Source organism: Ovis canadensis, chromosome 1, assembly GCF_042477335.2.
Source record: "Ovis canadensis isolate MfBH-ARS-UI-01 breed Bighorn chromosome 1, ARS-UI_OviCan_v2, whole genome shotgun sequence".
NCBI lineage: Eukaryota > Metazoa > Chordata > Mammalia > Artiodactyla > Bovidae > Ovis > Ovis canadensis.
This window is the reverse complement of record NC_091245.1, coordinates 62,533,316-62,556,562: the sequence shown is the minus strand read 5'-3', so window position 1 is coordinate 62,556,562 and position 23,247 is coordinate 62,533,316. Positions and strand designations below refer to the sequence as shown.

The 23,247-nt window shown below is 37.0% G+C and overlaps 1 protein-coding gene across 36 annotated transcripts in view; it reads left to right on the top strand.

Annotated features, from left to right (window-relative positions):
• Window positions 1–21,796, top strand: part of SSX2IP (SSX family member 2 interacting protein) — a 64,731-nt gene extending 42,935 nt beyond the window's left edge. For 11 of the 36 annotated variants that reach the window (XM_069568980.1, XM_069569946.1, XM_069568035.1 and 8 more), the window contains exons 6-14: window positions 913–1,048; window positions 3,579–3,654; window positions 3,736–3,913; window positions 7,685–7,835; window positions 9,286–9,422; window positions 9,763–9,936; window positions 12,796–12,910; window positions 13,378–13,543; window positions 17,281–21,796. In XM_069568980.1, the coding sequence (XP_069425081.1) occupies window positions 913–1,048; window positions 3,579–3,654; window positions 3,736–3,913; window positions 7,685–7,835; window positions 9,286–9,422; window positions 9,763–9,936; window positions 12,796–12,910; window positions 13,378–13,543; window positions 17,281–17,458 (1,311 nt within the window). In that variant the 3' untranslated portion in view covers window positions 17,459–21,796. Of the gene's footprint in view, window positions 1–912; window positions 1,049–3,578; window positions 3,655–3,735; window positions 3,914–7,684; window positions 7,836–9,285; window positions 9,423–9,762; window positions 9,937–12,795; window positions 12,911–13,377; window positions 13,554–17,280 lie in introns of all 36 variants that reach the window. The other 25 variants (XM_069568286.1, XM_069568105.1, XM_069569045.1 and 22 more) reach the window with 5 other exon arrangements.
• Window positions 21,797–23,247: the final 1,451 nt, after the last annotated feature.

Genomic DNA, 23,247 nt, shown 5'->3' with positions numbered 1-23,247 from the left:
ATGTTACTTTGATGATAATTAGACTTTTAAGGGAGCATATTTCTTGAAGAACCTTACAGTGATTTAGACAAGTTTGTTTTGGCATGTTTGATTATGTAGTAGTATATTTAGTAATTGGATAATGAAGTATCTTACCTAAACCACAAGGTTATGTATACTTTTCCTTGAGTTATTTCACGGAAAATTTTGACTTAATCTGTTGATTATACTTGAAATGGTTTGACTATCGTTTTTCTTTCATAAGGACTAAGTTAAACATGATCATCTCTAGTAGAGATAAAGAATGTCTTTAAAGAACTTACTTCCCATCCAGGGCTGCCTAAGCAGTCGTAGCAGATACGAACATTGACCAGTAGTGCTTGGCATATAATATGTACTTAGCAAATGTCTGAACCAGATTCTGTCTGCTGTTTGCCTCACTCTAATTTGAGAACTGTTTTTGATGAGAGAAAAACAAACCTGTTTATCTGCTGCCACATGCCATGACTAATTGGGCTTGTCACAGATTGAGAAAGAATAAAATGATTCAAGTCAGTGGTAAAAGGAAGTCCTTACAAATGATCTACTTGTTTCAAATGAAGCTTTAATTACATTAATACTTCCATAAGCGTTTGTGGTTTCTAAATGATCAGAATCTATATACCTAGGGTGAAAGGTGTAGAAGATAATTTAGAGAGTTATAAGCTCTGGAAATTTCAGAATTAAAAAATAAGCACTCTATGTGCTTTATTTAATGATGTTTTAAAGAGTGGTTTCCAGTGGCTGTAGAGAAGGAAGAATAATCCTATAATTTTTAAACTATTCTGAGGAGCTGAATTCTAGGATGACTTCTCTCTCTTGAATTTGTAAATTTTAACTGAGTTTACCCATCCAAAAGGGACTCATTTAATAGAAAATGCTTTTTTTTTTTAGGTGCAGAAATTACAAAATATCATTGCAAGTCGAGCTACTCAGTATAATCATGATATGAAGAGAAAAGAGCGTGAATATAATAAACTAAAGGAACGTTTACATCAACTTGTTATGAACAAGAAGGATAAAAAAATTGGTAAAAAGCAGCTGGCTAAGATAAAGGGAAATAAATTAGTATTACGCCAAGAAATATAGAGGAATTGAGCTCAGTAATTCCTGAAGTGTCATTTTCATTCTTTATATAATTGATTGTAGATGGTATATATCCATATGAACTAGAAATTGAGACAACTGGTTACTTGAAAAATAGTGGTTTTGCTTTGCTACTTTAGTTGCATATAAGAATTGCATGTATTTTTTTTACCGTGACAGATGTAGGATTAATCCACAGAAGAAAGCTAAGCCAGAGGACACACTAATCTTTCGTAGCAAAGAACTGTGATAATATTAAAATTAGGATCAGTTCCTGAGTCTCAAAAGTATGATTTTTTTAGTTAATTTCATAAAATTGTTCATCAGGCCAAATCATTCATGTCACTTGGAGTTCTTTTCAGTTACTTTAGCTGTGCATCTTTGAAGTACAGTTTGACAGTGAAAGTTCAAGTTTGTTAAAATATACTTTTTTCTATTATTCTTTTGAAACTTTAATTTACCACTTATTTCATCTAAGTTGATGCATGCTTTCAAAAGGTAAATAGTGTAGATTAAAAAATAGAACTGCACTAGTCAGCCGTAAAAAAGAATGCCATTTGCAGCAACATGGATATAACTAAAGATTATCATTCTAAGTGAAGTAAGTCAGAAAGAGGAAGACAAATACCATATGATATCACTTATATGTGGAATCTAAAATATGGGACAAATGAACCTATCTATAAAACAGAAACAGGCTCACAGACATAGAAAACAGACTTCTGGTTGCCAAGGGGAAGGGTGGGAAGGAGAGGGATGGACTGGAAGTGTGGGGTTAGTAGATGCAAACTAGTCAGAATGGGTAAATAAGAAGATTCGACTGTATAGCACAGGGAACTATATGCAGTCTCCTGGGGTAAGCCATAGTGGAGAAGAATACAAACAAGAACGTATATGTGTGTATAACTGAGTCACTTAGCCATGCAGCAGAAATTAGCACAACATTGTAAATAAACTATACTTCAAAAAAAGAGAACTGCAGACACACAAAAGTAGAGCTACACAGATAAAGTTATGCAGGCCTGCCAAGATTCAGGGAACAGGAAATCTGTGCATTGATTTATTGAAGAGTGGTTTCCAAGTGGACTATACTCTGTCATCTAACCCACATTATGCATTATTCTGAACTTGGACTTGCATACAACAGCTGATGAGCAGATGTTTCAAGCTGTCACATGGTGGCTAAGCCTGTTCCCAGCAAGCGGTTCAGTGTTGACTGTGTCACTGTCATTCAGTACAGGAGCACTGTTACAGTTATTTGAACATTTTCGTTTAAAATTAATTGAAAAACGTATTCTGAGATTATAAATCTTAAACTCAGTTTGGACACTTAATACTTTTTAAGATTGGTTAACCTCTTATTCATTCATGAAAGAAATAACAAAGAGCAGGATGAAATACTAGAAGTATAAAATGTAACACTTAGAGAAGTTTATTAAATATTTAACTCTGTAGCAGAGCCATTTTATTATGGGTATCTAGTTCTTTTCCTCGGAGAAGGCAATGGCACCCCACTCCAGTACTCTTGCCTGGAAAATCCCATGGAAGGAAGAGCCTGGTAGGTTGCAGTCCATGGGGTTGCTGAGGGTTGGACACAACTGAGCGACTTCACTTTCACTTTTCACTTTCACGCATTGGAGAAGGGAATGGCAACCCACTCCAGTGTTCTTGCCTGGAGAATCCCAGACGCCTCTGGGGTCGCACAGAGTCGGACACGACTAAAGCGACTTAGCAGCAGCAGCAGTAGCGGTTCTTTTCCTGTTCCAAACCCAACTGGAAGTGACCATTCTGTAATGAATGTTTAATCAGCTCTAAAATTACAGTACTTACTCTCATCTTATTCCTTTTTGTGTCAACTGCTTTCATCTCCACCTGGGACAGAGGACACATTAATACTGTTAGGAACCTTGACTGCTTTGATGATGATGTCAGTGGTGGTCAAGATACAAGGCGTGGCAGGCTTTTTCTGTAGAGGTCCACATAGTAAATATTTTGGCGTTTGTGGGTTCTATGGTCTTTAGTCACTCTGCCATTGTGGTGCAGAAGTAGCTATAGAAGATATATAGACAAATGGTGAGGCTATGTTCTAATAAATACTTAATTTAAAAAATCAGGCAGTTGCCTACAGGCCATAGTTTGTCAACCCTGATGATAAAATTTAATAATGATAATTAACGCTTAGTAAGTACTTACTATGTTAAGTACTTCAATGTTTCTTTCAATTTTCACAACAGTTCTTAGATACTTTCATTATTACTACCCCATTGATGAAGAAACAGGCTTAGCAGTTAAATAACTTGCCAAGATGTTTATGAATGATGGAATGGAAACTTAAACTCTGGGCTGTTTGAGCCCAAATCCTAATCTGTATACCAGGTTAACTTACGTCCCTCATGCATATAGAGTGTTAGGGTTTTAAACACTTAAACATGTAATGTAAGAATTGGTTTTGTTCTTTGTGTTCATGTTTGTAGCTATGGAAGTTTTAAATTATGTGGGGAGAGCTGATGGCAAAAGAGGCTCCTGGAGGACGGGTAAAACCGAAGCCAGGTAAAGCACGATTGAAACTGACACGTTTCACAAGACTTCCCTTTCTCTACTGCGTTTTCATACTGACAGTTTCTTTCTCAGGAATGAAGATGAAATGTATAAAATTCTCTTGAATGATTATGAATATCGTCAGAAACAAATCCTAATGGAAAATGCTGAACTTAAGAAGGTTCTTCAGCAAATGAAAAAGGAAATGATTTCTCTTCTTTCTCCCCAAAAGCAGAAACCTAGAGAAAGAGCAGATGATAGTACAGGAACTGTAAGTGGCTCTTTCCTCTCTTAATATAGTCTTCAGATGGCTCATTAGAATAAGTTAAACAGTAAATAGGTCACTGTTGATATTTTGCTATGTTGATACTGCTGTTGATACTGCTATGCTACACCCAGTCACTCTGACAACCCCAAAAAATGTCCCTCTAAGTATCCTGACATGTCCTGGGAAATGATGGAAATGATTTTCTGGGGACTCAATCTGTGCCACGCACCCTGAAAAGCACATTGTCTCACTTATGTCTTACAATAATTTGATGGCTTTGGTACTGTAATTGTCCCTGTTTTTGTAGGTGAGGAAACTGAGGCACAAAAGCCAGTTTAATGTCAACATATGATAAAACTAGAATTTGAATCCAAGGCTGTCTCACTCCACAGCCCCTGCTTCTAAGCATTGTGCCAAGTGTCCTTTAAGTAGCTTCAGTTTTCAGTAACTTCAGGCTTTACTTTTCAGAGTGAAACGCTTACTAACTTTGTGAACCAAATGATCACTTAGTCCATGAATTTACTGAATGTCTGTTATGTGTTCTAATCCCTGGAAAGGAAAAGCTTAGAAGATTTTGACTGTTTGCTTTGTCTTAGTTCAGGCTGCTAAAGCAGAGTACCATAGGCTGGTTGGCCTATAAAAAACAAGAAGTTTTCTCACAATTCTGGAGACTGAAATGTAAAATCTGGATGCCAGCAGAGTGGGTGTCCGTGAGGGCCCTTTTCCTGGTTGGATTGCTGACTTTTGTCCTCATCTGGTGGGAAGAGGCGAGAGAACTCAGGGGCCCCATTTGTGAAGGCTACACCTTCATGATCTGTTCACTTACTTAAGATCACCCACCTGTTAATGCTGTGAGGTTAGGATTTCAACATATGAGTTTTGAGAGAACACAAGCATTCAGACCATTGCATCCTGCAAGAAGCTCTTTTTGAGAGAGATAGGTATATAGAGAAGTGATTATTATACACAGTAACAGGTACATAGGGTGATACAGGGTATAAAACAAAACAGCTATGGAAGGCATCACAGAAAGTCACATTTGAATTAGCCCTTAGTGGGTATTTTTGAGATAGAAAGCCTAGGGAAATCATTTGATAAGGGCCTAATGTGTAGAGGTCTGAAAAAAACAAGTCATATATTGGTGAAAAGTTTTTTAAACTTAGTCCTTTACATAGACATTTAAATTCAGGCAAGTTCACATTAGTAACTAAAATGTGAAAATGACGATCTTGATGGAAAGTGCTAAAATTACCAGTAAGTCACCAGACTTGTTTTTTTAACATGTGCTGAGCCATGCTAAGTTGCTTCAGTTGTGTCCAACTCTTTGTGATCCCATGGGCTGTAGCCCCCCAGGCTCCTCTGTCCATGGAGTTTTCCAGGCAAGAATACTGGAGTGGGTTGCTATGCTCCTGACCCAGGGATCGAACCCATGTCTCTTACGTTTCCTGCATTGGCAGGCGGGTTCTTTACCACTAGCACCACCTGGGAAGCCCCTTTTTAACCTGTATCTGAGGATTATTTTGTAGTATCAAAAATCAGTCTAACTGATAAGCTCATCTTTTACCTTTTTTTCTTCTTTAAAGAAGAACCTGAATGTTCTTTTAGACTCTCCAATTTGAGATCTGCTTGATGTTGACATCTTATATTACCTTAATTAACCTTTTCTCTGAAAGGTTTTCCATCACTTTGGGTCAGTTCATAACTCGCTAACACTTTGCCAGGGTTGGCATCGTTCCTGTAACTCCTCTAGTTTTTCAGTTTTGGGCCCAGCCTTTCCTCACCTCTCATTACCAACTTTTAGTCAGCAAAAGTAGGTGGTAAGTGAAGGAGGTCTTTCTGAAATGATAGTTGTTGTTATTGTTCAGTCCCTCAGTTGTGTCTGACTCTTTGTGACCCCAGGGACCGCAGCATACAAGGCTTCCCTGTCCTTCACCATCTCTCAGAGCTTGCTCAGACTCAGGTCTATCAAGTCGATGATGCCATCCAACCATCTCTGCCTCTCTCATTCCTGTTTCCTCCCACGTTCAGTCTTTCCCAGCTCAGGGTATTTTCTAATAAGTTAGTTTTTCATATCAAGTGGCCAAAGTATTGGAGCTTCAGTTTTAGCATCAGTTCTTCCAATGAATATTCGGGGTTGATTTTCTTTAGGATTGACTGGTTTGATCTCTTTGTAGTCCAAGGGACTCTCAAGAGTCTTCTTGAACACAGCAGTTCAAAAGCATCAATTCCTTGTCATTCTCCCTCCTTTATGGTCCAACTCTCACATCCATACATGACTACCAGACCATAGCTTTGACTGGACAGACCTTTGTCGGCAAAGTAACGTCTCTGTGCTTTTTCATATGCTGTCTAGGTTTGTCATTGCTTTTCTTCCAAGGAGCAAGTGTCTTTTAAACTAAATTTATTTAAAAATTAAATTTAATACAAATGATAGTATCCTGTATAGTTTTTCATAATTCAAATGCTGAAGTTTGGAGAAACAATAATTTCTTGTATATTTCTTAGTTTTAGAAGATCTTTCTCTAGATCCAATTTCTCCTAAAAGTAATTCAGCTATTCCTTACTTGTAGGGAAAGATTTAGGCTCATTAGTAAAACTTTGGAATGCCTAGTTAGCATCCAAGTTTTCATTTTTTATTTTGCTGACTTAATTGTAGCCAAAATATATACCCAAAATTCAAGTTAAGTGTGATTTTTTTTTGCTCAGTGTTTTTTAATCTTCATTTAATGGTTTTACACTCAATCTGGAAATTATTAATTTTAATAATGAATTTGTAGTGTTCTGGTATTCCTTGAAATGTATAGCAGACATGGTGTAACTCCTTGGAAAAATTATTGTCAGCTAGCTCCAGAATGTTGATTGGAAAGAACCAGAGTCATAGTGAGCCATACCCTGGGCTTTTCCCTCATCTGTGCTCCCTGGGAGATCCTGACCTCTGTCAGTCCATTGCTGACTTCAGATATTGATACAGTTCTTCAGACTCCGTCACTACCTCACTTCTGTCCCTGCTTGTGGGAACAGTCTAATCAGCCCTTCTTTGTTTTTATCTTCTCTTTTCTTTTTTTTTCTCCAGGAAGATATTTCTTGTTCAAATTAGTTAAGTATATGTATCTACTTTCCTGAACGTTAATAACAAATTAGGACCATTTTATGTAGATGCAGGTAGTGTTCTTTCTCCTGCTTTGATTCTATTCGATCATAGTAGTAAAGGTTGCTACATTTTACAGTGATTTAATGTCCTGGTAGAATACAGAGAAAAATATTTCCAATTTCATTTTAGAAAGTATTTGAGAAAAATAGGATTACTAGTTGCTTTTGCTTCGGAGATTTTTTCACAGTTTTAGTTGTCTGAACAGCCAAAATTGGAAGCAGGTTGGATTAGAGCTGTGTGACATTGGGATAGTCTACCTCTCTAAGCCTCAGTTTCCTCACATGCTAACATGATTTGAGGACCAGTTGACATGTGAAAGCACCTCACACAGCATGAGACAGGTTGTGAGGCTCTTCCTCACATAGCTCTATGCCTTTGTCACTAACTGTGTTTGGCTTCAAATTCAGGTTTAAAGAGACCTGAATTGGGGAATTTCTATCTCCAGTATTAATTATTTTTTCTTAAGACATTTATGTTAAGAACTAGGTCATTTATGTTGCACATACAACATAGAAATGATTTTGATATGTGTCTCTGACCATCAGTCTGATGATTTTTGTCTGAAGTGTCTCAAATCATTTTTAAGATATTGGTCTTTCCCTCTCATCTCTGGCCACTTGTAGGTTATCTCTGATGTTGAAGAGGATGCTGGGGAGTTGAGTAGAGAGAGTATATGGGACCTTTCCTGTGAGACTGTGAGAGAGCAGCTTACCAACAGCATCAGAAAACAGTGGAGAATTTTGAAAAGTCACGTAGAAAAACTTGATAACCAAGGTAAGTACCGCCTGAATGCAGATAGAGTAAGCTGTGACACTCAGGAAGCCGACTTGGAAAGTCATGTACGGGCTCAGACTAAAGTCCTTAGCTTAGCTTGGCAATTTGAAAAGCAAAATTCTGCCTACTTCCAGATGTGTGGTTTGAGAAAATATGCTTTGCTCTCAGAATCTCTCAAAAAAGGACATCTTATTGTCCATCCATTCCAAGTGCAGAAGACAGTTGAATAAAGTAAACTGGGTCTTCTACTATATCTTGGCAATCAGGAAATATTAATCATAATATAGTATAAATATATACCTTTTTCTTATTATTCATAGATACTTGCATATTCTTAAGTTGCAAATAATTCATTTTTAAATTATTTTCAAAATAATAGACATTTGATTCAAAATATCAGGAAGTATATAAGGTATTGGGTTGGCCAAAAACTTCATTCAGGTTTGTCCATAAGATCTTATTGAAGAATCCAAATAAACTTTTTGGCTAACCCAAGAGAACAGTCAGGTCTCTGTTCCCTATGTGTAACACTTAACAGCTTTGTGCATACCTTTCTAGACCTTTCTGCATTTGCAAAATACTTATTTTAAATGTCTACAAACCATAAATTGAATATTACTTTTTTTCTACACTGTTCTTTTTTCACTCAACAGTGTATTATTTTTAGATAACCACTTCCTGTCATTATAGATACCTAGTAGATTGATGTTGATGAGTATATCCTTAACATTTTATATTTGTTCAAGCGTGCATGTTTTTAAATCAAGAAAATAAAGACGTCTGTTAAGTAAATGCAGTCTACTTAAAGAAAATTTATTCTAAATGGTCAGAAATGACAATCTCAGTGCTAATTGTCTTAAAAAGTGAAGTCAGAACAATTAAAGTATCAAAATTAGTTTACATGAGGTTTTGTTGATTTCATTTATCACTGTCAATTAGTAAATAGCAAGTATTTTTGGACCTGATATTTGTCAGATTTAATAACAGCAAGATTTGTAATCTTGCACTGATCTTTGAGGAAGTGTCAAAAGAGTATAGTTTATGAATGTTAATTTTTCTGGGAACATAGGTTTGCATTTCTAATTAGGACATCATCTTGAATGAATACAAATTACAGGTTAAATGTTGGAAATAGAATTTTGTAAGTAAGGATATCATTTAGTCCAGAAATAGCGTGAATTGTATAGTTACCACGAACTCATTACAGTTGCTTACTTAAAAAAATATTTTAGTGTTAAATAATATACCTTTTATTCTATTTTATTATAGCTAGTGGAGTTTTTAAAGGACAAAAGAAATAACTACCTTTTAGAAAACCGTTGAGATTCCAGAAAGGGAAAACCTTTCTGATTTTTAAATTTATTTCTTGATTTTTAAATATATGTCCCCAAATGCCATAAACTAAAATGGAGACTATAAGGTTTATGTCAAATTATTGGTTTTGTATTAGTTTCAAAGGTACACGTAGAAGGTTTTAATGACGAAGATGTAATCTCACGACAAGACCATGAACAAGAAACTGAAAAACTCGAGTTGGAAATTCAGCAGTGTAAAGAGATGATTAAAACTCAGCAGCAACTTTTACAGGTAAACGCAGGACACCTTTTAAAGCTGTTCTCCCCTGTGAAGGGTCAGGATTTTATTGAATCTTACTAGATTTTTGCTCCTTTATTTCGTAAGATATGTTTTACAGTCTAAGTTCTCTGCTTGCTAGCAGATAGACCACAAAGCATCATTAGTCGATGCTTTGCCTTTTAGAGTAGAAGCATTTGGGAAATGAGGCTTCTCATTTCCATTGACTTTCTGATTCTTCATCATCTCTCTCCTTGCCCTGAAGTTAGGCCTGCTTTTTTTGCTTGCTTTCATTTCAACTTGTTGGAGTGTTGCAGGGACCCTCTGGAACTTACTATGTGTTAAAATTTAATAGCAGCAGCTCGCTACTGCATGTGATGATGACACCACTTCACTGCTACGAGACTGTTACTTGTTGGAAGAAAAGGAACGCCTCAAAGAAGAGTGGTCCCTTTTTAAAGAGCAGAAAAAGAATTTCGAGAAGGAAAGACGAAGCTTTACAGAAGCAGCTATTCGCCTAGGATTGGAGGTATTTTAAGCAATTGGCCTTCCTTGTAGAATGTTTGAAGGTCCTGGAGAAGCTTCACTAGAATGCATTGAAGTTCTTATTTTTTGTTTTTTTGCTGTACATTTCCTCAAGTATTTTACCAGTGATTTCACAAAATAGCTTGAAACGGAAGCTGTAATAGAGGTGTATCATTTTGCCTTCAGATTTGGGAATTGAAAAAAATTTTATATTGAAAAAACTAGGCCTTTGTCATGCCTTCTGGGTAGCTTTCTGCTTGCTGTTAAGTGTTTCGCTTCACGAAGGAGATTTCTTCTGGGCATCTGTCATCTCTCCGCTGTTAGTAGGTGTAAAGTCAGGAGAGAGTTCAGCCGAGAGAGTGTCTTGGGTTTTTTTTAAGGGAAGGGAGAGTACAGTACCATTGCCTTACCCAGGGATGAACTGTGTGTGTATGCACTTCAGCAGCTCGCCTTTTTATTTAGTAGTGTGTTACATGCACTATTTCCCTATCCAAACCTAGAGAAGTAATGTCTGGACATGATTTAAAAAAAGAAACTCATTCCAAAAAGCTACAAGGTGTGAAAGTATCCTTCCTTCTTCTCAGTTTCATTCCTCAGAGGTACCACTATTGAAGGTTTATGATTCTTCTGGGAAAAACTATTTTAGCTTGAATAAAATTCAGCCTTTTTTCTTACAGTCAGCCTATTGACTCCCCACTATGAAACACAAGGAGTTTAGTGCCCTTACCATACCTCCCATCTACACTATTTCTCATATTCATATGATTTCTCCATAATATTGTTACTTTTTTAAGCTAATTTTTAAAGAACTGTTTCTCCTGGTTGATTTTTTTACTCTGAGTAAATTTGTTTAATGCTTCCATTCCATGTTTGCTCAGCGTTAGACAGGATGGGTTTATCCCTGAAATGGAAGGTGAGGGCGTCCTTGTAGTTACCCTTGTTGCAGTGCTTTTACCCCTCGACTGCTCAGTTTTTGTCAGTGATGCTATTTTTCACTGTCAAGTGTTACCACATTTATACTCTGATTTTTAATACAAATTCAAGTGTAAGTACTTTGTCCAAGATTGCGATTTAAGAATGGAAAACCAGAAAGAACATTGATAACCCTGTGATTATATGAATATTCATTCTATGGCCGAGTAATACGTTTGGACACTTTTATATAGCATTCTTTGTTGTTAAAACTGTCACGCAGAAGAGAATCTGTAGTGAATTCTGTGACTTTTTTGTGGGTGCTTGCTTTATGATTTCTGAATCAGGTTCAGCTTCTATCTCGTATTCTCTTTCTTGGGTTCCTTTTTCAATCTGTTGTATTACCTTCTTGAGTAATTTTTTTCACAAGTGTGTGTGAGTGACAAATATTCTGAATTCTGGACTATCCAAAAATATATTCATACTTGATTGGTTTGCCTGGATGTAGAATTGTTTTCCAACTTTTCCTTTCAAAACTGTGAGTTATTCTGATTCTTCCATTGTTTGATTTTGCTCATGAGCAGCCTGGTTATAAAATACCCTGGGTTAATTTTAGACAGCTGTGCTGTTTTTCCCCCTCTGTGGAAGCTTTTGCAATTTTATGTTCTTAAATTAAGAGTTGTGAAATTTTACCAGGGTAGGTCTGGGTAGCTCCTTTTAACCTGAAGATGCTCTATTTCTTCAGTTCAGGGATGTTTTCTTCAATTCTGTATTTTTTCCTTCTCTGACTTCTCTTGCATTCTGGAACTTCTGCTAGACAAATATTTGGCCTTCTGACTACATCTATAGATTGACTTTATGTTCCGAATTCGGGAATATTTTCTCTTTTATCTTGTGCAGCACCAACCTGGTATTCAGCAAGGTCAGTTTGATTTTTCACTTCATCCACTGAGTTTTTACTTCACAATTTATCTTTTAAGTTTTATAGTGTATTTTTTGTTTTGTGTCTCGTATTATATTTTACAGATGTCTTTAAGTCTGTCTGATAATTTGTGTTATCTTAAAAAAACTTGCCTTGAGCTTTACCCATGGCCAGTTCTCTTTATTTCTCCTGGCATTTTTCTTCTATGCTATTACTTTTCTTCAAATGTCTGGTGATCCATGATTTTGTATTAATGTTTATGAATGAAAGACTGTATGTTATCTTAAGTAGCCGACGCCTTCCTCCTTCATTACGAAATTCTGTGTTATCTATAGCTATTGTCTTCCTCAGGAAACAGACAGTTTGTGCCAGCATTTTCTCCCGTCTTACGGGATCACCTCTGTTTCTGAGCTCATATCCCTCACCTCTCTCCGTGCCAGTCCAAGAGATACTCTTGTTACTTTGCATACGCATCTTCCTGAAAGGGAGACCTGAGAGGTGAGGGAGAATTTAGGATCCATCCCCTGTGCCTTCAGAAGGGGGAGGTTTCACATACGCCCTCTTGTGGTCCTAAGTGATGAGGGCTGCTAGGCCCTGGGCCGTGGCTTGAGGAAGAGAGCGGTGCTCAGTGAAGCCTTTTTCTTCCCCAAGTGATTAGTTTACAATGGGGTATTTTTCTGTTGTTTGTAATCTTATAGTTACCATGTTTTGTATGTTCAGAAGTTATGCTGATATTCTGTATGTTTAAAGTTATGCTAATGTGCTTATTTTTCTGTGTTACACTCTTGAATTTATTCAGAATGGATGTGAAAATAGTAGTTGACTTGTTAGGAGAAACAGGTGAATTTTTATTTCTAACAGCTTTCTTAAATGAGGTTTAATTTTGGTTTTCTAGGGTTAATTCCTTTGACTTAATATATAGAGACAGTCAGAGAGCGAGCACAAGTGCCTACAGAAATCGTGTGAATCGGCAACTGTGTGAATGCTGGAATACTGATCATTGTTTCTTTGGTTTGCTTGTTACGGTAGAGAAAGGCATTTGAAGAAGAAAGAGCCAGTTGGTTAAAGCAACAGTTTTTAAATATGACTACCTTTGACCACCAGAACTCAGAAAATGTGAAACTTTTCAGTGCCTTCTCAGGAAGTGAGTACTTCGTAAGCTTTTTAATCTGAAAATACATGTAAATAAAGTACTGTAGGTTATTAATATATAGCTTTAGCAGTCACCAGTAAGAACTCTCTAATTGGAATAAAAGTCAACTTTGATATTTTAATTTACTGTAACCAAAATAGAAATGACAGGAGGATTTTGCATACCGAAGACAACTTTTGTGAGTGTAATGTCAAGTGTTGAAAATCCACAATCTAGAAATATTTTTTAAACTAGATCCTCCTAAATGTTTGTGGACTGAATGTAGCAAAGTTCACCAGATTAGCTAGACTACACTCATACGTACAGAAGATATTCAGATTGTTCTCACACCTCCCTTAGAGCTGCAAAGGAACCTAGTCTAGGCTCCTAGTTGATTACCTTCAGTGTATTTATTACTAATGCTTCCTCATATGTACTGCCTTTTTTTCTTCCTTCTTTTTCTTCTTTTTTTTTAACAGGTTCTGATCGGGACACCCCTACATTACACTCGAGGTCACGGCAAAAGAAGCCTCACGGTGTGCCTAGCGGGTCTCCAGTTTGCACGTCTAAACTGACTAAGTCTCTTCCTGCTTCTCCTTCTACTTCAGACTTTTGCCAGACACGTTCTTGTGCATCTGAACATAGGTACTGGCCTGTAGGTGATCTCCTCACACACTTGTTACAGTGCTAGAGAAGCGTTGTGAAGGAAGAGCTGGCCTGTCTAGGATGAGGACTAGTAAAGGCTCTGAAGAGGAACTGAGTAGATTGGCTCATTCATTGTACACATATTTATTGGGTACCCATTACATAGAGACGCCTATCAATGTGGGGAATACAGTGGTGAGCAAGGTAGCTCTGGTCGCTGTCTTCTGGGTGCGGAGTCATATACATATGTGATTCTTTTTATTTCACGGGTAAAATACAACTTAAAGTACAGTCTTATCTCAGGAGTTACTTAATATTTTAATTGTATTGAATAGAAGGATATTGCATTGATAGTTTCTGTAGAGTACCTCTTTAAGCATCTCATGTGGTATGCCCATATTATGGATGTGGAAGGACAAAGACCTGAGAAAAGCTACCTTCCTTTGACTGGTGACGAGGATCTGTGTCCAAGGGTGACAGGACAGGCAGAGTTGCTCCACACCCCCCAGGAAAGCCAGATAACTGCTTTTAACTGCTGCATTTCAGTATTTTCCTTGGTCTTAAGTTGTTAAATCATTTTCTAAGGTATAATGTCAGCACTACCTTAGAGCCTATTTCAAGATTAATTTTGAACTAAGCAGATGGAACATTCCTAGGGAGGTAGAGAAGAACAGAAAAGAGCAAAGGGCTGTGTTGCAACGTGTGGCGTGATCTCGTTCCTCGCCGTTAAAGTAGGAGGTAGTGGCTCTTGGACCTGGCCAGGCATCTCAGAACCGCAGGAGCTGGGCCTGGCGTACACTTGGCCTGTCCAGTGACAGACTGGCATGGAGCCCAGTGCTGAAGAGGCCAAATAGCCCTTGAACCAATAATTGTCCATTTTTGAAACAAAATTTAAGAATTTTTAAACAAAAATGTGAAGTTTTAAAAAAGGACAAGGCATTCTATTTTATAGTTGACTTTTAAAAGGATTTGGGCTCTAAATATTAAATATGGAGGGGCAAAAAAAGACTGGGGGATGAGCCCTCCAGGCAAGTGTAGGGACCCTGAAGTAGGACACAGGTGTGTTTGTGCGAGCAAAACCAAGTGGTGTGAAGGTGAGAGGTAATATTTTATGTAACAGTTCAAATATATACAGATATAAAGAGAATACGGTCAGGCTCCCTGTGTACCCATCACCCAGGTTCATTAGTTGTCAACTCATGACTAATATGTTTGTATACAACCCTGCTGTGCTTGACACCTCCCCCCCATGATGCACTTAAGATTTCATTTGTAAACTATGTTAGTCTGTACTTGTAAGTAGGATTGTTCTAAGGCATTGGAAGACTATTGGAGACCTTATAAGTGAGAGAATGATTTTTTAAAAATCTAAGTTCTAAAAAGATGACTTCATTTTATTATGTGATAAACAGATTGTAGAAGCCAGTAGTATAAGCCAGGAGACCCAGTTAGAAGACGTCAGTGGAGTGGACATGAGAGACGTAGTCATCTGGACTCTGGGGTCATAACCTGAAGATAGGGCTATGTTTAGATTTAGGCTGTATTCTGCAGTTAGAGCCAGTGGGTTGACTGATGGGTTAAATGTGGGAAGGTAAAGTTTGTTTAATTTACAATCAAAAGATAATGTAAGCTCAGAGTATATGTGTAGAATGTTATTGAAACCCCCAAATTGACCAATCAAAACTCTGCGTATAGATTTAGATACACATTCTAGTTGCAATTCACAAATGCAGGCAGCCCTCAGAGATGTTGCAGACTCAGCTCCAGACCACTGAGACAAAAGGGAATATCACAACAAAGTGTGCTGCTCGAACTTGCCGGCTTCCCAGTGCATGTAAAAGTTGTGTTTACACTGTATTGTTATCGATTTGAGTGTGCAGTAGCAGTGTATTTAGAGAACAGTGTGCCTACCATAATTAAAAAATACTTCATCACTAGGAAACAACCCAAGATTGCCATAAACCCTCAGTTTGTAAAAAACACAATATCTGCAAAGTGTACAGTAAGTTGAAATGCAATAAAATGAAGTATGCTTATAATGCATTCTGTACCTAAAGGAGAATGTAGCCTAGTTGCCTCAATTATATTTATATATTTAGAATTTTTACTTTTTTACATAATTATTTTTAGTTATAACTCCCTGAAGACTGTGTTTAATGAAAAGGCCAACATTTAGTACCTACATTAAGGGTACTGTGTGAGATGCAGTGCCAGTATATGTAAAGCACTTAAAACAGTACTTGGCCCTTTGTAAACCTTCAGTAGCAGCATATAAAAATATATGTAAGCATAAATGGATTATAAAAATGCTTTTCTGTTTCTTGTATCCCAAGAGCTACACTGAACAGTATCAGTGGCATAGAAACAGAATTTTGGAGCTTAAGAAAATTTCGTTAAGCTATTCCCAGTTGCTGGCCTCTGAGGATAAAATAAGAGTCACGTGACTAGTTATCAAGCAAGAAGCTGTGCAGCTTGACATCGGCCTTGAAATTTTTAATTATTTGGTGTATTTGAATTCCTGATCTTCAAGCACTTTGGATCTGGGTTTGTAATAAGATTATGGCAAAATAATTAGGAGTATTTATGCCTAATTTCTATAGCACATCCTCATTCCTCCTTCACTGTAGAGTGGAATTTTACATATCAGCTGTAACTCACGTTACAGCAAAGTAACGGCAAAGTAACTCACGTACTAAGTTATGTAGGAAACTTAGTTCACCATTGATCTAATCTCATCTGAGATGGCAGGGATTCTGAATCTGATTTATAAGCAAGTGCCTTTTTTTTTTTTTTAAAGCAAATAAGTATAAAATTGTCAGTGTTTTTGGTTTAGAGTTTTAGAATTGGAGCACCTTAATTTTTTTAAGGATTGCCACATTATAAGGTTGAGTTATTAACCAAAGTCACATCAAAAAATGAATATTTAGGGAAAATAAGTTTTATGGAAAAAATTAAGCTATTTAGTTGATAAAAATGTATTGTTCATTGGCTCAGCCCATGATTTGCAAGTAGTCATTTAACTAAATTTCCTTGCTTTGAGGCTGGTTGCAGAGCATACCTCAGACAGTATCTCTGAAGTTAGGGGTCTGTATCAGTGTTCAGACACTTAAATTGTTGTTGTCTGACACTTAAAGTTAATTGAGCATCATCACACGTGCTTAGTGTATGTTAACTCATTTAGTTTCCACCTCAAGCCTATGAGTTATGGGTTCTATTATTATTTCCACTTTACAGCTGAGGAAGCTGAAGAACAGCAGGGCTTAACTTGCCAGAAATGATGCACTAAGTGGTCCAGCTGGGATGTGAACCTAAACCATCTGTTCGGGCCTAGACTCTTCACTACTTTGTAGGCCCTCATTAAATATCTGCATGGCTGAATGGATGGAGGATGCAAGCGTGCATGAACAAATCAATGAGTGAAGAAAGAAAGCATAAAAAGACTAGGACATTGTCGTATGGGAGACATTAGCTTTCAAAATTCACATGTTATCTGTCTGCCTTAGGCTCTGGTTGGGTAGCATCCTTCAGAGTAGACTGAACAGATAAATAAATAGATGGATAGATCAAAGTGATAAATTAGACTAGACCATGTTAAAGCACTTGTATGTTCTTGACCAGTGTGTCCTCAAAATTTTTGTTTAGCATGGGGCAAGGGAGAAATCAGATTTTAGACATTCAGGCATATCTAAGGTATGAAGGGAGGAGATAATAATTAAGATCTGCCTTTCTTTCCCCAGCAGTTCAATCAATGTACTGAATATCACCCCTGAAGAAACTAAGCCAAATCAGGTTGGAAGAGAATGTACAAATCAGAAGTGGAGCATGTCGTCAAGGCCTGGGTCACAGGAAGGTTGCTATAGTGGATGCTCCTTGGCCTACACAAATTCTCATGTAGAGAAGGATGACTTACCTTAGATATATGAACAGGGAGTTTTTTTTTTCATTAACATGGTCATCAGATTTCACATCTGAGTTGAAACAGGGCATGTTATAAAGTCAGTGATCTTTTAATAATTTAAGGTGGTCTGTGTTGTTTGTTTGGACTTCCCTGTTCCTCCCCAAAGAGCTAAAATGTTAAATCTATTTAAAAGGATATAAAAACTTTGGATATGTATTTTTAGTAACAGAAGCATCTGGTTCTGTGAATAAAGGAATGTATACATGTTTGGATGAAAACAAAGCACTAGAATGAGTTTCCTATTATAGATCTTAAAAATAGCACTTTTAGGAAACTGATTATTGTAAATATTTAATTTTGTCTCACACATAGTTGGCATTGGAAGTTTAGCCTTTCCTTGAATGTATACTGTAGATTTTTAACAAAGCAAGTTCTATATTTATTATGTTTAATGTGATTTGAAATTCCCTCTTTCATATGTTTTAAATAAAGTGAAGTTTATGTATGTTTTGTACATAGATATACATGATTATGTTAAGAGGCTTTAAGATTTAAAGATTTTACACATCCATAATTATAGTATTTCATGCCGGTAAATTTTTATTAGTGATATTCTGTTACAGATGTATGAAAGCCATTGCAGCATTATGTTTAAGAAGTTTTTGAACCCATCTGAGCAATAAATACTCAAAAGCTATTCCATGAAGCCAAGTTCTTTAGATAATTAATATTACTAACATTCCATTTTTGAGATTTCTATAGCATTGGATTTTTTTAATATGAAGGATATTACAATTTTCAAAGGACTGTTGATTTTAGGGTAATAGAGATAAGATGATTAGAGTACCTTTGGATAAAAAAATTTAAGAGTATTGGCTTAGGATACTTCGATGTTAGAAGATACTGATATTTAAGATGTTTGGATGGTGATATTTTCTTTACCAGATGGGTACCCATACTGTAACGCCTGTACCAGCAAAGGCTTTGTATAGTTGCCAATAATTATTTAATAATTTTTCAATGAGATATTTAGTAATAAGGGAATCTGACAACATAAATTATCAGACTTTATAGTCCAGATACTATGATACTCTGGACAGACTTGTTTTATTTTCTGGACTAATTGCATGTTTCTTCATGGTTGTTATTGTTGTTATTATTTATAGTAAGAATAATGTAAGTGTGGGCCCAAGCCCTTTCCAGGGTTTTCATCAGAAAGCTTTAAGTACCTAACCCTTATTTATCTCTGCATGTAGAAACCTACACATACCCAGTCCTTGCTGCAGGTATTGTAGTTGAGGCCCATCTGCCTTCCCATTTTCTAGTAGTTTTAACCATTTATATTCACTCACCTGGTTGCGGCTGTCCCATTGAAATTTGTCGTGTTAAATAGTACTTTTGTCACCCACTCACTGTATAGAAAACTTTTTCAGGGCTAATAGCATATCATTGAGTATCTTATAAGACATTAGTGAAAGTACTGCAGTCACAGTCTCAAAAACCTGGCTCTTGAGTAAAAGCAAATTAGTCACTCACTACATTCAGCTTGGTGCATGCCCTTTCTTTACCATTTAAAATATTAGAAATTATGCAGAATTTCAGAAATAGTACCATATTCCAAAGGAAGAAACAGCTGGTGGTATAATTCTTTGGCTACTTGCAAAGAGTCGGACGTGACTGAGCGACTGAACTGAACTGAGCAATAATGATATCAAAGAAAAGCAAATTTTCTAAATAGTGATATATTTGTCAAGAATTGGGTGTTTTTTTCAGGGGTTTCCATGATATACTTGGCTAGAAACTTGCTCTAGTTTTTAAATTAGATCTTATTTTAGGGAATGTTGCATTTCATAGTGATGAATTTCTACAAAGCAGCATGTTTTTTCTTTCCATTTTGGAGTTGGTTGAATTCTCTTATTGAAAAGAAAAATTCCCTTGAGACTTACTTTGAAATCTCAGGTGTGAAAGAAACAAAATGAAAGCCAGGGTCATCATACTTTTGAAAAAAGTGTCCATAGATCTGCCAGAAATCATGTGTTTTACTTAACAGTGTAAGTTACATTTCAGCTCCAACAATGGTTCGTAGTTTCGCAAAGCTTCCCAAAATGTTAAAAAGGTTTCCATGCTGGATAACTCCTGACTCCACATATAAAACTCCTACTAGAGTTTGTTTCCCTTCCTTCTGTAGGTATTTGCTGTGTTCTAGTAGTTGAGCCATGTGGCAGTCTTGCATTTAGCTATGATGGTGCATGAGAGCACCATGTTCACTTTCGCTTGGAAGCCCTCCTGACCATCTTAAATGTCTTCTTGTTTCAGTTCAGTTCAGTTCAGTCGCTCAGTCGTGTCCGATTCTTTGCGACGCCGTGAATTGCAGCACGCCAGGCCTCCCTGTCTATCACCAACTCCTGGAGTTCACTCAAACTCATGTCCATTGAGTTGGTGATGCCATCCAGCCATCTCATCCTCTTTCGTCCCCATTTCCTCTTGCCCCCAGTCCCTTCCAGCATCAGAGTCTTTTCCAATGAGTCAACTTTTCGCATGAGGTGGCCAAAGTACTAGAGTTTCAGCTTTAGCATCATTCCTTCCAAGGAATACCCAGGGCTGATCTCCTTTAGAATGGACTGGTTGGATCTCCTTGCAGTCCAAGGGACTTTCAAGAGTCTTCTCCAACACCACAGTTCAAAAGCATCAATTCTTCAGCGCTCAGCTTTCTTCCCAGTCCAACTCTCACATCCATTCATGACCACTGGAAAAACCATAGCCTTGACTAGACGGACCTTAGTTGGCAAAGTAATGTCTCTGCTTTTGAATATGCTATCTAGGTTGGTCATAACTTTTCTTCCAAGGAGTAAGCATCTTTTAATTTCATGGCTGCAGTCAGCATCTGCAGTGATTTTGGAGCCCCCCCAAAAATAAAGTCTGACATTGTTTCCCCATCTATTTCCCATGAAGGGATGGGACCAGATGCCATGATCTTCGTTTTCTGAATGTTGAGCATTAAGCCAACATTTTCACTCTCCTCTTTCACTTTCATCAAGAGGCTTTTTAGTTACTCTTTACTTTCTGCCATAAGGGTGGTATCATCTGCATATCTGAGGTTATTGATATTTCTCCTGGCAATCTTCTTGTTTATCAGGATGCAAATCTGAAATATTTTGTGCCTTATTTGTTTTTACCTGACATGCCCATTTTGAATTTTTGAAGCATAAAAGTGGCAAAGGAAATAGAGAAAAATTTTATTTCCCACTCTTAAATTTTTATATCTTCAGGATATGATGAGAAACTTAATAGAAGAATAATCCTACCAGAAAATTAAGATAAAAATTAAACATAATAAATAGGTATTTTCTTATAGAAGCAATGCATCAAGTGTTTAGATTCATAGACCAGTCCACAGCAAATTGTTTCCTTCATAGTATAATTAAAATACTATTGTTACTTAAAAGTTCCATTTTTCCTACCTTTGCTGACCAGGCTTGTTCTTAGGCTTGTGATGTAACAGGTTTTCTGGGAAAACATATTTCACGGTGCATGGTGAGAAGGAAAGCACCCTAGAATCCAGTCTTGACTCACCCTAATGGAGCATTTGAAAACACCTGGGATGCAGGGAGAGGTTTTGCAGACTGTGAGCTAGCGAGCCCCTGTGTGATTCCCTGTTCTAAAAGGCTTGAATGCCTTGTTGCCTGATGTAAATCATGTTCTTATTTCTAGATTGTATTTAAAATATACGTGTGAGTCATCGGAGTGTACTAAATATATTTTTTCCCTATGTTTATCCTTAATTTTAAAAAATCTTTTCATAAGCAAATAAAGTACCTGCTGTGTCAGGCCTTATTAATACCTTCTAGTCAGTCACTAGGGAGAGAAAGACAACTAATGCTTTCTGCCACTGAGAATCTCTGGGTTGAGTGAAAGACCAGCTATAAAAACCTAAATTGTAAACGATGGGAAATGCTTTTCAGATGTTCAGTCTGGTGATAACCGTGGACTGATTGTTCTATTCCAGGACTGTATATCCATCTCATAACAATGCTGTGGCAAGCTTCTAGTTAGAGTCTTTGCGTTATTTCCTATGGGAAGAACTATGTAACTAATATATTATTTTGTTTTTGTTGGGTGTTGGGTTTTGTTTTCTACAATCAAAATACCTGCAAAGCAGCATTAAGAATTACTGCCCACAAGAACATGTATTATTATCTAATAGAGAAAGAATTTGCAAAGATTTGGGCCATGTAGATAAGGATAATGAGATAGATTATCTTGGTCATTTCTCTAAATAGGATGCATTTTTTTCAGGTTGGTTGTAGATTAAAGTGAAATGGAACTAATTAAATTATTTGATTTATATAAAAATATGTCACTTGAGTGTTTTGGTTTTTTTTTTTAACATTTATAAATACCTCATTTCAGAGGTCTCAGAAAGTACTGTAATGCCAGTAATATATAAAGATCCTGGTAGAGATCCTTCCATACTCATATTTTACATCCAGAAATACTTGTACCTTGTAAGATGCTTAATGCATAGTGAGCATGGGATATTTGTTAATGAAAGGTGTGAAATACTAATGAACCTAGTATTTATACTTGTATAATGAAACACATTGCTTCATTGGCATGAATGGACTAAATTTCCGGTCAGAATCCTGAAACTCTTCTTTCTCAATAGTGATAGGCACCTTTTTGGGTTGATTTCCAACCTGATGTAGTTTGATTCCTCACACAGGGCATTGGAATAGAGTAAGCCATTCTACAGTGAAAAATACCAAACTGGTGTGGCTGTGCACAAAGACTGAATTCTTGCTTGTGAAATGACCAGTGCGGCCGGGCAGTCTGCCTCCATCTTCATGCCATCTGGCTCATATGGCCCACAGTGTTGTCACATCTGGGAAAAAGCAGACCGGTTGGTGATGTTGGCTGTTAAGAACCAGATCTGAAAGAGACATGCTTTCTACACATTACTTCATCCAGAACCTAGGCCTACAGCCCCAGCCTAACAACAAACCAGACTGGAGGACACAGGAAATGTAGCTATTTGGTGAGCACTGAGAGCTTACTTGGCTGCATAATACGTTTGGTGAGTTAACTTATTTAAAAAATAAGCAGCCAGGGACTTACTTCCCTGGTGGTTCCGTGGTGAAGAATCTGCCTGCCAGTGCAGCAGACATGCTGGAGGGTTTGATCCCTCATCCAGGAAGGTCTCACACGCCATGGGGGAACTAAGCCCGTGCATCACAACTATGGAGCCTGTGCTGTAGTGTCAAGAAACTGCAACTACTGAGGCCATGTGCCTTAGAGGCCATGCTCCACAACAAGAAGCCACGACGAACAGAAGCCCACACACCGCAGCTAGAAGGTAGCCCCTGCCCTCTACAACTAGAGAAAAGCCTGCTCAGCAACCAAGACCCCGCACGTAAATTATTTTTTTTAAAATCGGCAAAACACACTTCTCTGTGCACAGCATTTATTGCTGATTAATTATTAAAGATTCAAATAGCCTTAATTTATGGAAGGGATATATTTTAAGTCTCTAACCTTTCCAAAATATGAACTTTTTAAAAGTTTAAATGGTAGTTTTACACATTTACTAAAACATAGTGTACATAACATGTATTTTATGTTGATTCAACAACCCTGTGAAAAAGAATATTAACCTATTTTTATTTTTTTAATTTTTATTAAAAATTTTGTTGAGGTATAGTTGATGGACAATATTATGTGTTTCAGGTATATAACTTATTGGTTCACAATTTTCAAAGGTTATGCTTCACTTAGAGTTACAATAAAATATTGGCTAACTACACTTCAA